This window comes from Phocoena sinus, chromosome 19 (genome assembly GCF_008692025.1).
Source record: "Phocoena sinus isolate mPhoSin1 chromosome 19, mPhoSin1.pri, whole genome shotgun sequence".
Taxonomy (NCBI): Eukaryota; Metazoa; Chordata; class Mammalia; order Artiodactyla; family Phocoenidae; genus Phocoena; species Phocoena sinus.
The window spans coordinates 23,803,903-23,819,033 of NC_045781.1; the positions used below are offsets into that span (position 1 = coordinate 23,803,903).

At 37.9% G+C, this 15,131-nt stretch overlaps 1 protein-coding gene across 1 annotated transcript in view; it reads left to right on the forward strand.

Annotated features, from left to right (window-relative positions):
• Positions 1–15,131, forward strand: part of LONP2 (lon peptidase 2, peroxisomal) — a 99,648-nt gene that overhangs the window by 31,128 nt on the left and 53,389 nt on the right. The window contains exon 8 of the mRNA XM_032611791.1: positions 2,060–2,201. Coding sequence (XP_032467682.1) covers positions 2,060–2,201 — 142 coding nt within the window. The remainder of the gene's footprint in view (positions 1–2,059; positions 2,202–15,131) is intronic.

The following is a 15,131-nucleotide window of genomic DNA, read 5'->3' on the forward strand; positions in this document are numbered from 1 at the left end:
GGTGATAGAAAGATACTTTGGGTGCTATCATTGTTGATCTGTTGTCCTTAAACAAATAGGAGAAACAAACTTTTGTTTGGGGAACAATCTTACAACTCTATATGCAGCATCTAATCTGTATTTAGACCCACTTACTGTCATCAGAATGCTCACTGACTCTTTAGAGGAGGCGATATGCTTGGTACCCATGGATAAAACCTAGGTTGTAAGTATGAATCAGGCAAATTGTAGGGCCAGTAAATGTTGCAGACATTACATTATTGGAAAGATCACTTTGTGAGGGGTGGTCAGGAAAAGTTTGGTAGAATTTCTGGGATTTACCTAGGTGGGGAGAGTAATAAGGGCAGGAAGGCACCATATTAACAAAGGTAAAAAAGCTTAAGGGCTATTAATAGGACCTTTATTGTGGATGAAGCAAGAGCATAAGGGCAGCAAGTTAGGAAAGCTGGTGGGGACTGGATTGTGAAGAGCCTTGAATTCCAGACAAAGGAATTTGGACCTTATTCTCTAGGTTCTGGGAAGCAGTAGAAAGTTTAGGAGGAGTTGTTTGTATACTGTGACTAGTACCTAGATTTCCACTTCTTCTTCAGAAAGGGCAGCTGCCTAGAATATTATTTTCTCTCCATGACTTTAGGTCTAGAATTGCAAGTACCTGTTTTTGAAATCTGCCTATCAAAAGCAGTAAGGGAAAGGAAATTAATGCCCTTTCTTTTAAGGAATGACCCTTAGAGGCTTTGAGGGTTTTTTTGTTTTGTTTTTAATTTCCCTTCCCTACTTATTCACAGAAGGCTGACAAATCTGTAAGTTCTCTAGAGAGAGAATTTCAGAGAATTTACTAATCGTGAGTCTTGTCGTTCCTATATCCTGTTCTGAAATCTTGAAATGTGCTAACTCCTTATTATAAGTTGACAGTATTTACTGTATCTGGTTCCAGGGCCTTGATCACTCCCCAAGATGAAAGGCATTCCCACGATATTTTTAAGGCTTTCTTGTCTTTTCAAAGGTCACTGTTTACTCTGTCCTACTTTATACCAGTCATGTGGCAGAACTGCTCCATGAGCTGGCTTTGTGCAGATCATGAGATACGGCCGCTCTTCCACTTGCCCTTGGTTTGTTTCTTGCAGGCATTCACCCTTTTATGCCTCTTCACAAACAGCATTTGATTTGCTCATGGCTTAGGCAGCAAGGTTGTAACTAAAATTAGTAAACTGCTGCTTAAAATAAAGTTTTGCTGGCTTTGTAGAAAAGGCACTTTTTTCAGTTTGACAAGCATATTTTTATTTCATGTCACGTTGTGCATTTGTCAATTATGTAGATGATTCTTGTTGAGATATGTTAAAGCAGCCTCTAATATTTGAATGCATGACCTAATGTCCGGCTGAGCTTGGTTATGCCAATCAGTGTATATAGGGTGAACACAGTTTTATTCAAAAGGCCAGAATTAATGGAATTTTGATATAAATACTGTTGGCCCCAGGTCCTCTTACTACAATAAATAACAAATTATTCCCTCTGAATATAAAAAAGTTGGAATTTTTCTTTCTTTTTTTGGGGAGAGGCCTACATTTTGAGTGGTCCTTTGAACCAATTCTGATTTCCTTTATGAAGATGGTGATGATGTTTTAGCCAGCTCTGGGTCAGCCATTTCAGTCTGTAAGAAGGTAGTTATGTTGGGGTTTGGTAAGTGCCAGGGAGGTGCCCAGAAAAACTATGAAAAATGTGGGAATTAAATTCATAGGGCTCTTTGGATGTTTTAGAATCTCAAAGAGTAAGAATCATAACTATGTGATTTAAGTATAATTTTTTTCAGTTTCACTAAGTGGCAAAAATTAGATACAATGCTTCTAATATCATGGGTAATTTACAGCCAGAATTCAATAGAAAATAAGAATTGAATCTAGTAACTCTTTGATGTATCACAGGGCTTTTAAAATTTACAGTATCTCTTTGCTATATTCCTGTGATAACTAAATGACTGTTTCCCAATCCAGAGTTTTGATTTCTAAGTGATACTGCTCTGCCATCTCCCTGTTGCTAATCTACTACTCGCCTTCCGCAGACGCACCTATGTTGGCAGCATGCCTGGCCGGATAATCAATGGCTTGAAGACTGTTGGGGTGAACAATCCAGTGTTCCTGTTAGATGAGGTGGACAAACTAGGAAAAAGTCTACAGGGTGATCCTGCAGCAGCTCTGCTTGAGGTAAGATTTAGGAAACTCCCTGTCTGTAATCACACTGGAAGGGTATGGGTGGGTGAGAGTAGATAGTCATATTTAGGGAACATATACATTGATGTGGGTTTAACCATGGGAAAAACACTTTGATACAAACTGAAACCTGAAGCCATTTGATATTTAAATTAAAATGTCATATTTTCTTTTTCTAATAATTCCCCTCATTTCTTTCTTTGTTTTTATCAAGTAGTTTAAGAAAAATTTTATGCATACTTATTGTTTAGAGACCAGTTGTTCTATAAGACTGTTACAAAAAACAGCCAAGCACGTCTCCTCCCTGGGTGCCTTATTTCCTCTTCTGCACTTTGATCCTCTGACTTTTAGTTGATTAGTCCATTTTCTAGAGATCATGGCTGTACTGCTTTCTTGATTTTAGAGTTTTTGGCATTATAGATTCCTATCTATAGGATATGATTTTGCTTGCTTGCTTCCTTCTGCCCCTACTATATCATTTTTATATCCCCAATCTCCCCATATAAATTTTATCCTGATTTTGTTAAGTCATTGTTGAGTATTTACACTATTATAGTTATATAAGTGCTTTTCACTGCTGAGCCATGTGGTGAACTATGATCACTTTGCTTTTTCTGTCCTTTTTGTTTTTCTGTGTTTTTAAACATGTTTTTAGAGTTAATAATCATCTTGTTTCTTTTGTTCACTTTCACCAACTGTCTAATTTTCATTGGGAGACTTCCAGACACTTTGTGTTTTGTTGGTTTTGTCTTCTCTAAGCCTCTAATCTGAACTGGTTGTTCCCACACTAGGCACAGAGCTGTGGTCCGAGGATCTCCCTTCACCTCCCCCCACATCGGGTTTCCTGTTTTCCGTATTCCGTGTCTTCGTCTTTCTTGGTTTATTCTCTCATTGTCCTGGTATTAGTCTCCCAGTAGCTTCCTGAGAAAGCTTGCATGTAAACGTTCTTCAACTTTGCATATCTGAAAATGTCTTTATGTTTCTCTCATACTTGATTGGTAGTTTGACTGGGTATAGAATTCCAGGTGGAAATAATTTTCCTGCAAAATTTTAAAGACATTTCTCCATTGTTTTCCAGTTTTCAGTGTTGCTATTGATGAGACTAAGTCTTTTGTGACTTGTTTTACTCTCTGAAAACTTTTCAGATCTCCTGTTTATCCCAATATTCTGAAAATTTACAATAATCTGCGGTGGCATGGGTCTCTTTACATTTTTGCTGATACTTTGAAGGTTCCTTGTATTGGAAAATCCTCTCCTTTTATTTCTGTAAAATTTTCTTGAATCCTTTTGTTGATGATTTCTTCACCATTTTTGGAGAACTCCTATTAATTTGATGTTAGATCTTTAATTTTCTTATCTCTCCTATTACTCATCTTTTTTATTTTTTGTTCTACTTTCTGTGAAGAGTTCCTCAGCTTTACCTTTTAATCCTTCTATGAGTTTGCCATTTCAAAGAACCCCTTTTTTTAACTTCTCTGCGTGTTCTTTTTATACTACCTTGCTCTTGTTACATAGTTGTAAAATGTCCTTTTGTCTCTGTGAGAAAAATACTAATAGATTAAAAGAAATTCTTTTTCCTTTCTTTGCTCCAAAGCTGCATTTATCTATTCGTTATATATTTTTTCTGGTCTCTGTCTTTTATATTAGAGTCTTTCATTAGATGTCTGGCAGTTTTTGTGTGTTCATATTTAATAGTGAGGCATGAAAAAGCTGATTGGAAGCTATGAACATATGAGAGGGGGCTTATTGATTACGATTTTCACAGTAGGGTTATCTGACTTAATACATTTCATTGAGGAACCTTCTGTGTCAATAACTTTAGGTCTTTCTGTTGAGGCTGGTCAGATTTCTCAGAGAAGACTCTTTAAGTCTCTTGGCTTGAGAATGAAGGCCTGGCTGCCAACATGCTAGGAACCAAGCATTCAGCATCCTGGATGTATGCATTCACCTGAACTGTTGTTTTCAGTATAGTATGTACTCTACTCAGCTGTGCCCAGTGTCACCTGCACAGGGAACCACTGCTTTATGTTCTTAAGAAAATCCCAGTACTTTGCTGGGATAGGGGAAGGGATCTGGTGTGCCTGACTGCTTCATAAATTTACTTTAACCAGTCCTCCTTATTTTGCCACCTCTGCCCCCACTCTTTACCCTGGTTTAAGTAAAATATTATTAATATTCAAATTGATTTGTAAAACCGAGGGAAAACTTGCTTTGTAAAAGGTTTTTTCTTGTTTATTTCCTTGCTTTGAGTTCCCTCTGCTTCCTGTTTTTCTGTTTTTGTAATCTTCTTAGAACAGGATGGACTGGGATATGTGTCTTATGAACAGGGAGACCATAATTCTGTTTTGCATGGACAGTCCCAGTTTATGCCTAATTATTAATTGCACTCTCTTTTAGTCTTAGAAGTGGGTCCTCTTCGGACAATAAAAAGTACAGTTACCAAAAAAAAAAAAAGTACAGTTACCCTACTTTAAAAGCCCCAGGGCTTGGAGATAAGAGTTTGATTTGGTTTGGTTTTGCTTGTTTTTATTTGAAGACAGTTCTCTTCTGGCTCAGTAACTGGTTTACTAATCAGTACTCTGAATGATAAAATAGTGAACATTATTTAAGATTTTAGTGGTTTCTTAGTTGTTAACTTTAGACATGCAGTTTAATTTAATTGGGGCACTTTTCAGATAATCTGACAGATTCTCCCGTTAGACACTTACTGTTACCCTGTTGAAAAGAACTTAAGAATAATTCCCTGATAGTTAGATTTCCCAACAGACTATATGTAGGAGTCCTGAAACAAGTCCACCAAAGACAGCTTCACAAGTAGTAGGAGAAGATGATTAAGCCCCCTGTATGTTTGTTTGACTGTATATTTCAAATGTTCACCTAGTGCTTTGTGGTGATTCAGTAATATTTGTTGAATTGAATTGATCTTTGATAAGAAGCAGCTGATATATTGATATTTTCTTACCTGCCGTAGAACTTGGTATTCACTCTTCTGGCAGTTTCCAACCTAAAAGTACCAAAGCCTCAAATGATACCTCCAAGTAAATGCTACCTGGGCCACATGCTTATCTCTGATGTTTAGTGACAAATGGCATCAGTTCCTTATAGACTGTGGTATCTGTGAAGCAAGACATAGATTTGGAAGAACCGAGTGTCTTGGTCCCTGACCTCCTCCTTCTCCCTGCCTGCCCAAATCCTGGGTAAAAACCTCTCATACCTCACAGGTTATTGAAGCAAATAAGAATATATATAAAAGTACTCTGTAAACTGTAAATCACTCTACAGATAATATTTTAATTTAATATCCACTGACATTTCTTTTGTGTCTGTTTTGAAAGCCACTTCAAATTTTCCAATACCAGTAGATCCCCCTGAATGAAAAAAATGAATAAATTCAATTACTCAACACCTTGTATTTAAAGTAGAATATTACTGAGAGTCTGGAATATTCAAGAGCATGTGTTTTTTATCTTTCCATATAGAAAACCTACTTTTTCAAAATTGACGTTTAGACATTATTTATAAAATTTACTCATACAAGATTATTTTTATTTTATAGCTAACTTGTATTAAGAGAATATGTACTGGATATGAAGAACATAATAGTAGATATAGAGTGGTTACTCTGAATAAATTAGAAAATAAATTTGTTCTGCCTGTAGATTCTTCTTGCCTTCATGTTACTCATGAAGAATATGCTGATTTCCTTGAGCTTCCATGGAATTGTTGCTTATATAAAACAGAATGTATTTCCAGCATACTGTTGTCAGCATAGAAATATTTACTTAAAATTTAGATACCTCTTTTTTTTGTCAGGGGGGCGGTTCGCAGGCCTCTCACTGTTGTGGCCTCTCCCATTGCGGAGCACAGGCTCTGGACACACAGGCTCTGGACGCGCAGGGTCAGCAGCCAGGGCTTACAGGCCTTGCCGCTCCAGGGCACGTGGGATCTTCCCGGACCGGGGCACGAACCCGTGTCCCCTGCATCGGTAGGTGGACTCTCAACCACTGCGCCACCAGGAAAGCCCCTAGATACCTCTTTTGAAAATGTATTGGAAGAATATAAAACTAGATCTAACTACTTGATAAACAAGTGTTGGTAGAAGAATTCAGGCAAGTCTCTTGTTGAATAGTGTTAAAATATTAGATGCAAAGAAAGTCCTTTTACGTAATTATTAGACTCAAAATTATGGAAGTTTTATCAGCTAGATTATTATCATATTTATAATTAATTCAAGATTCAGACTGTTCGTTAAATATAAGTGCATTTCTGAAATACACTTTTGTGTGAATGGGCAAATAAAATACATGGATACTATACCAAATTTTCTATATAGGCAGTAATATTACAGTTCTAATATTAGAACTGAGCCACCAGGGAAGTCCAACCTTCTTTATTTAAAACTGAAGTTGTTGGGGACTTCCCTGGTGGCGCACTGGTTGGGAATCCACCTGCCAATGCGGGGGACACAGGTTCGAGCCCTGGTTCAGGAAGATCCCACATGGCGCGGAGCAGCTAAGCCCGTGTGCCACAACTACTGAGCCTGCACTCTAGAGATTGTGAGCCACAACTGCTGAGCCCATGCACCACAACTACTGAAGCCTGCGTGCCTAGAGCCTGTGCTCCGCAACAAGAGAAGCCACCGCGATGAGAAGCCCGCACACTGCAACAAAGAGTAGCCTCAGCTCGTGGCAATTACAGAAAGCACATACGCAGCAACAATGACCCGACGCAGCCATAAATAAATAAAATTTATTTAAAAATGATAAAAAACAACTGAAGTTCTTAATTAGAATTAGATCCAGTTGAGTCCTTCAAGATGGCGGAGGAGTAAGGTGTGGAGTTCACCTTCCTCCCCACAAATACATCAGAAGTACATCTACATGTGGAGCAACTCCTACAGAACACTTACTGAGTGCTGGCAGAAGACCTCAGACCTCCCAAAAGGCAAGAAACTCCCCACGTACCTGGGTAGGGCAAAAGAAAAAAGAATAAACAGAGACAAAAGAATAGGGACAGGACCTGCACCTCTGGGACGGAGCTGTGAAGGAGGAAAAGTTTCCACACACGAGGAAGCCCCTTCACTGGTGGAGATGGGGGGTGGAGGCAGGGAAGCTTCGGAGCCACGGAGGAGAGCGCAGCAACAGGGGTGCAGAGGGCAAAGCGGAGAGATTCCCACACAGAGGATCGGTGCCGACCAGCACTCACCAGCCCAAGAGGCTTGTCTGCTCACCTGCCGGGGTGGGCCGAGGCTGGGAGCTGAGGCTCGGGCTTTGGAGGTCAGATACCAGGGAGAGGACTGGGGTTGGCTGTGTGAACACAGCCTGAAGGGGTCTAGTGCGCCACAGCTAGCCAGGAGGGAGTCCGGGAAAAAGTCTGGAACTGTCTAAGAGGCAAGAGAACATTGTTTCAGGGTGCACGAGGAGAGGGGATTCAGAGCACCACCTAAATGAGCTCCAGAGACAGGCGCGAGCCGCGGCTATCAGCGCAGACACCAGAGACGGGCATGAGACGCTAAGGCTGCTGCTGCAGCCACCAAGAAGCTCGTGTGAAAACACAGGTCACTTGTGGCCCACCACTGCCAGGGTCCCGTGATCCAGGGACAACGTCCCCGGGCGAACACACAGCACGCCTCAGGCTGTTGCAACATTGCACTGGCCTCGCCCCGCATTCCCTACCCCTCCCTACCCCTGCCTGAATGAACCAGAACCCACGAATCAGCTGCTACTTTAACCCCGTCTTCTCTGAGTGAAAAACAGACACCCTCAGGTGACCTACATGCAGAGGCGGGGCCAAATCCAAAGCTGAACCCCAGGAGCTGTGCGAACAAGTAAGAGAAAGGGAAATCTCTGCCAGCAGCCTCAGAAGCAGCGGATTAAATCTCCACAATCAACTTGATGTACCCAGCATTTGTGGAATACCTGAATAGACAACAAATCATTCCAAAATTGAGGCGGTGGACTGTGGAGCAACTGTAGACTTGGGGTTTGCTTTCTGCATCTAATTTGTATTTGGTCTCATATTTATCTTAGCTTAGTATTTAGAGTTTAGTATCATTGGTAGATTTGTTTATTGATTTGGTTGCTCTCTTCTTTTTTTCTAATATATATATATATATATATTTTTTTCCCTTTTCTCTTTTTGTGGGTGTGTATGCTTCTCTGTGTGATTTTGTCTGTGTAGCTTTGCTTTTACCATTTGTCCTAGGGTTCTGTCTTTTTTTTTATTAGTATAGTTCTTAGCGCTTGTTATCACTGGTGGCTTTGTTTTTGGGTTGGGTTTGGTTGCTCATTTCTTTCTTTTTTAAATTACTTTTTAATTTTTAATAATTTATTTTAAAAACTTTATTTTCTCTTTCTTTTCTTTTCTTTTCTCTTCTCTTCTCTTCTCTTCTCTTTTCTTTTTTCTTTTCTTTTCTTTTTTTTTCTTTTCTTTTCTTTTCTTTTCTTTTCTTTCTCCCTTTCTTCTGAGCCGTGTGGCTGACAGGGTCTTCATGCTCTGGCCGGGTGTCAGGCCTGTGCTTCTGAGGTGGGAGAGCTGAGTTCAGGACATTGGTCCACCAGAGACCTCCCGGCTCCATGTAATAAAAAATGGTGAAAGCTCTCCCAGAGATCTCCATCTCAATGCTAAGATCCAGCTCCACTCAACGACCAGCAAGCTCCAGTGCTGGACACCCTATGCCAAACAACTAGCAAGACAGGAACACAGCCCCACCCATTAGCAGAGAGGCTGCCTAAAATCATAATAAGTCCACAGACACCCCAAAACACACCACCTGACATGGACCTGCCCACCAGAAAGACAGTCTCATCCACAAGAACACAGACAACAGTCCCCTCCACCAGGAAGCCTACACAACCCACTGAACCAACCTTAGCCACTGGGGGCAGACACCAAAAACAGGAACGACGAACCTGCAGACTGCGAGAAGGAGACCCCAAACACAGTAAGTTAAGCAAAATGAGAAGACAGAAAAACACACAGCAGATGAAGGAGCAAGGTAAAAACCCACCAGACCAAACAAACTAGAACAAAAAATAGAACTAGAACTAAAAATTTCACACAATTTGTATGGAAACACAAAAGACCCCAAATAGCCAAAGCAATCTTGGGAAAGAAAAATGAAGCTGGAGGAATCAAGCTCCCAGACTTCAGACTATACTACAAAGCTACAGTAATCAAGACAGTATGGTACTGGCACAGAAACAGAAATACAGATCAGTGGAACAGAATAGAAAACCTAGAGATAAACCCACGCACATATGGTCACCTTTGTTTGATAAAGGAGGCAAGAATATACAATGGAGAAAAGACAGCCTCTTCAATAAGTGGTGCTGGGAAAACTGGACAGCTACATGTAAAAGAATGAAATTAGAACACTCCCTAACGCCATACACAAAAATAATCTCAAAATAGATTAAAGACCTAAATGTAAGGTCAGACACTATAAAACTCTTAGAGGAAAACATAGGCAGAACACTCTGTTTTTGACCCACCTCCTAGAGAAATGGAATTAAAAAAAAAAAACAAATGGGACCTAATGAAACTTAAAAGCTTTTGCACAGCAAAGGAAAACATAAACAAGATGAAAAGACAACCCTCTGAATGGGAGAAAATATTTGCAAGTGAAGCAACTGACAAAGGATTAATCTCCAAAATTTACAAGCAGTTCATGCAGCTCAATATCAAAAAAACAAGCAACCCAACCCCAAAATGGGCAGAAGACCGAAATAGACATTTCTCCAAAGAAGATATACAGATTGCTAACAAACACATGAAAGAATGCTCAATATCACTAATCATTAGAGAAATGCAAACCAAAACTACGAGGTATTATCTCACACCGGTCAGAATGGCCATCATCAAAAAATCTACAATAAATGCCGGAAAGGGTGTGGAGAGAAGGGAATCCTCTTGTACTGTTGGTGGGAATGTAAATTGATACAGCCACTATGGAAAACAGTATGGAGTTTTCTTAAAGAACTAAAAATAGAATTACCATATGACCCAGCAGCCCCACTACTGGGCATATACTCTGAGAAAACCATAATTCAAAAAGAGTCACGTACCACAATGTTCATTGCAGCTCTATTTGCAATAGCCAGGACATGGAAGCAACCTAAGTGTCCATTGACAGATGAATGGATAAAGAACCTGTGGCACTTATATGGGAATGTTACTCAGCCATAAAAAGAAACGAAATTGAGTTATTTGTAGTGAGGTGGATGGACCTAGAGTCTGTCATGCAGAGTGAAGTAAGTCAGAAGGAAAAACAAATGCCTTATGCTAACACATATATATGGAATCTAAAAGAAAAAGAAAAAAAGTTCTGAAGAACCTAGGGGCAGGACAGGAATAAAGACGCAGATGTAGAGAACGGACTTGAGGACATGGGGAGGGGGAAGGGTAAGCTGGGACGAAGTGAGAGAGTGGCATGGACATATATACACTACCAGATGTAAAATAGATAGCTAGTGGGAAGCAGCTGCATAGCACAGGGAGATCAGCTTGGTGCTTTGTGACCACTTAAAGGGGTAGGATAGTGAGGGTGGGGGGGAGATGGCAAGAGGGAGGAGATATGGGGATATATGTATAGCTGATTCACTTTGTTATAAAGCAGAAACTAACACATCATTGTAGAGCAATTATACTCCAATAAAAATGTTTAAAAAAACAACTAGATCCAATTAGTAATTAAATCAAGTAGTGTATTTACTACTTAGATACCACAGGCATATTATCTTCTAAGATGTACAACTATCGTCAAAGAATGTCAAGAGACCTAGGAAAATCCAGCTCTAAACTTTTGTAAATGAAAAACTTGAAGTCCAGGATATTATCTTAATTTTTCATCTCATCACATGCTATGTTTACAATTTAAATTCTGAAACTCTAGCAGAGTAAAAATTGCCTTAAATACTGATGTTATGAGAGAAGAGTAGGTGAAGACCCATACCCATTTTTCTGCTTTTTCTCTCTGCCATCTCTAATTAGGGGAAAGACTGCAATGAAAGATGAACTAAGCTAAATTAGGGAAGCTTAAGACTTGTTAATCTTTACTTTTCAATGCTAGCAGTGCCCAAGGCATAGTTGCAGATTACACAAAAATATCTTAATGTCTTTGTTAGCCTTTTTCTTTTCTTTTTATACCCACTTCCATTTTCTGTCTTTCCTGTATTACCCACCCACCGTACCCCCCACATTATACATGCACCAGCTGCCACCAGACTATCCACTGCCCTCCAGCCCTTAGCTATATTCTCAACCAAAATTATTATCTCTCATTTCTATCCTATTTAAAATTCCTGGTATTAGACTTCGGTGGTGATTGGATTGCATGATTAAATTTACATGAAAACTAATCTTGAATGTGTTGGGATAATTATTGGTATGAATTTGTGACTGGATAATGGGTAATCTCCAAGCGTTTCTTTTCCTCTGCTGCCAATCTCAGGGATGCTATATCAGGGAATCAGCAGACAAACGTGTGGCCCAAGTCCTGGCTCTTGTCATCTTTCTCTACAAGCACCCCCCCCACACACACACTGGATTCACTAGTAAAAAAGGAAAAGAAAAAAGAAACTTGAGGGAAGTAGACAGTAAATGGTAAATTGAGAAAAAATAAGTTGAGAAATAGAAATTTGACTAATGAATTGAGAAATGATGCATTGGGTTTAGTGTCTACATCCCAGGTTTCCAGGAGCAAGCACTTTTCAAAATATCCTGTCCATTTAGGGAAGTATTTTACCAGTATTTAGCAAGTTATGTATTCCTATTTTTTACACAAGGAATAGACAGTATTTAAAAATTATATAGGAATCTCCTTTATAATAATGATTCTGTTTTGCCAGAAATAAATGAAAACATTTGAATGTTCTACAAAATGTATGCTTAGCCTTGGGCGGTTTAATTCACAAATGGAGATGGGCATTCAGATTGAGATGTCAACTGATTGCCACTCATTAAACCGAAGCAGCTCACCCTCTTAACAAATTGTTACTTAAAGATATTTTATTGATTAATTTTTTTTACAGCTCTAGGGTGTGGTATAATTGACATATAGTAAAGTGAGTATATTTAAAATGCACAATTTGATAAACTGTGACATATGTATAAATTATGAAGCCATACAAATAAGATAATGAACATAGCAGTTCCACTTCTGAAATGAAAAATTCGTAGAAAGAATCAGCAGTCGACTTGAACTCACAGAAGAAAGAACAGTGAATTTGAAGATAGATTGATGGAGATTATACAACCTGAGGAACAGATTTAAAAAATGAATAAAATGAACAGAGCATCAGGGAAATGTGGGATACTGTGAAGCACACCAGTATGTGCAGAAGAGGACAGGAGAGGGAGATGGGGAGCAGAAAAAATTTTCAAAGAAATAATGGATGAAAACTTCCCAAATTTGATGAAAAACATAAATCTACACAACCAAGAAGCTCAATGAATTTCATGTACAATAAACACAAATCTGTAGATACATAATGTAGTAAAAATGCTGAAAGACAAAAACCTTTGGAAGCAACAATAGATGGTGTATCCATTCATATTTTGATGGATGTTTGGATTTTTCAAGTTTTGGCTGTTACAAATAAAGCTGCTATGAATACACATGTATTAATACAAGTCTTTGTATGGACATATATTTTTATTTCTTTTTGATAAATAAATACCTGGGAGTGGAATGGCTTGGGCAAAGTGGTAGGTATAGGTTTAACTTTTTAAGGAACTGTCAGGTTGTTTTCCAAAATGGTTATGCTGTTTTCCATGTCTAGTAGTGTGTAAGAGTCCCAGTTGCTCCACATCATTGCCAATAATTGATATGCGGTAAGTTTTTGTAATTTTAGTCATTCTAGTGGGTGTGTTGTATCATCTCATTGTGGTTTTAGTTTGCATTTCCCTAATAATGACTTGTTGAGCATCTCTGCATGTGATTATTGGCCACCCTTTGTGTCTTTTGGTGAAATTCCAATTTTACTTTTCCCTTTTAATTGAGCTGTCTTTTCATTGTTGAGTTGTAAGAATTCCTTATGTGTTCTACGTAGATTTCCTTTGTCAGGTACATATTTTTCAGATATTTTCTTCAAATATTTTATTGACAGTGTTTGTTGAAGAGCAAAAGTTTTTGTTTTTTTATAAAGTCCAATTTAAAAAATTTTGTTAATGGTTTCTTTTGAGTTGTAATTAAATCTTTACTAAACCAAGGTCACACAGATTTTCTCCTATGTTTTCTTCTACAAGTTTCATATTTTTAGCTCTAACATTTGAGTCTATGATTCATGCTGAGTGAATTTTTATATATGATGCATAGTAAGGGATCAAGGTTCCTTTTCTTTTTGCATATAGATATTCAATTGTTCCAATACTGTTTGTCTAAAAAATTATCTTTTCTCCATTGAATTGCCTTAGACATCTTTGTCAAATGTGTTTTTTATGTTTCTGAGTTCCCTATACTGTTCCATTAATTTATGTTTATGCCAATACCACACTGAGTTGATCAAGTTGCTTTATAATAGGTCTTGAAATCATTTAGTGTTAGTTGTCCAGCTTTGCTTTTCTTGTCTAAAAATTTTTCAGCTATTCTAGGTTCTTCGCATTTCCATATAAATTTTAGAATCTGTTTGTCAGTTGCTGCAAAACAGTCTGCTGGGATTCTGCTTTGATTTCATTTGAACCTGTAGATCATTTGGGGAGAATTGTCGTCTTAAAAATATTGTTTCTTCTCAAAAATATTGTTTCTTCTCATCTGTGAACAGGTATATCTCTGGGGTTTTTTTTAGGTCTTCCTAACTTTCTCAGCAATGTTTTTTCACTTTCAGCATACAGATCTTGCACTCTGTCAAATTTATCCCAAATTATTTCCTATTTCTTGATGCTATTTTTTATTTCAATTTTTGATAATTGCTAATATAAAGAAAGTACAATTTGTATTTTGTATATTAACCTCGTATCCTACAACTTTGCTAGTAAACTCATTAATTTTAATCACCTTGTCTCTCTACCTTTTTTGTTTGTTTGGCCCCTGTGTTTTATGTTAGGGCTTTCCTCCAATCTTTGGTGATTCTTCGATGTCTCTTTATATATATATATAAGGTGTGACATTAAGATTATTGAACATTTTGTGTGCACATGTGAGGCTTGATACCTGGTGGGCTTCATCAGATAGTGATAAGTTGGGGGTGGGGTTCCCCAAATTTCAGGATCTGTAAATCTTATCTCTTAGACCAGTTGGTATTTTCAAAGAAGGGTCCTGTGGTATCATCTGGTAGAGGGTGTCGGGCTGTCTGTATTGTAAACCTACTATTCTAAGCTGCCTGTAGTTAAAGTTTTGACTTCCACTTTCACTGTTTTTGTATTATAATATGTTATAATTTTGATGTTTATTATGTATTTAAGTATATAACTTAAATAATTTCTAATGTACTGTCTACCACTTATGTATTGTCTAAGTATGTAATTTAAATAATTTCTTAATTTTGGAGTTTAGTGAGGAACATTTTTATACATATTTCATAGATTCTAGGAAACATAGTTTGTGTGTGTGTGTCTGTGTGTACATATATATCTGAATACAGCAATATTTTAACAAGAGTATATATGTGTGTTATGAGATTGCTATTCTCTAGGTTTATAGCTTTATTTTTTCTTATTTTTATTTATTTTGTAATATACAGAAGTACATTAAACTTGCCATGACAGTTTTTTTTCTGTTAGTTTCACTTTATAATTTCTAATTTTTAATTACATTTTAATAGTATTTATTTGTTATGTCATCATTGTGTCCATTTCCTGCTATCTAGTACAGCCATTTTCTTTGTTCCAGTGTTACCTTGGTTTCTCCTTAGGCTGGTAATACTTTTGCAGTTCATCCTTCCTTTTTATTAGTGTATACCAGGTACAGCTTTTTTCGAATTTTTA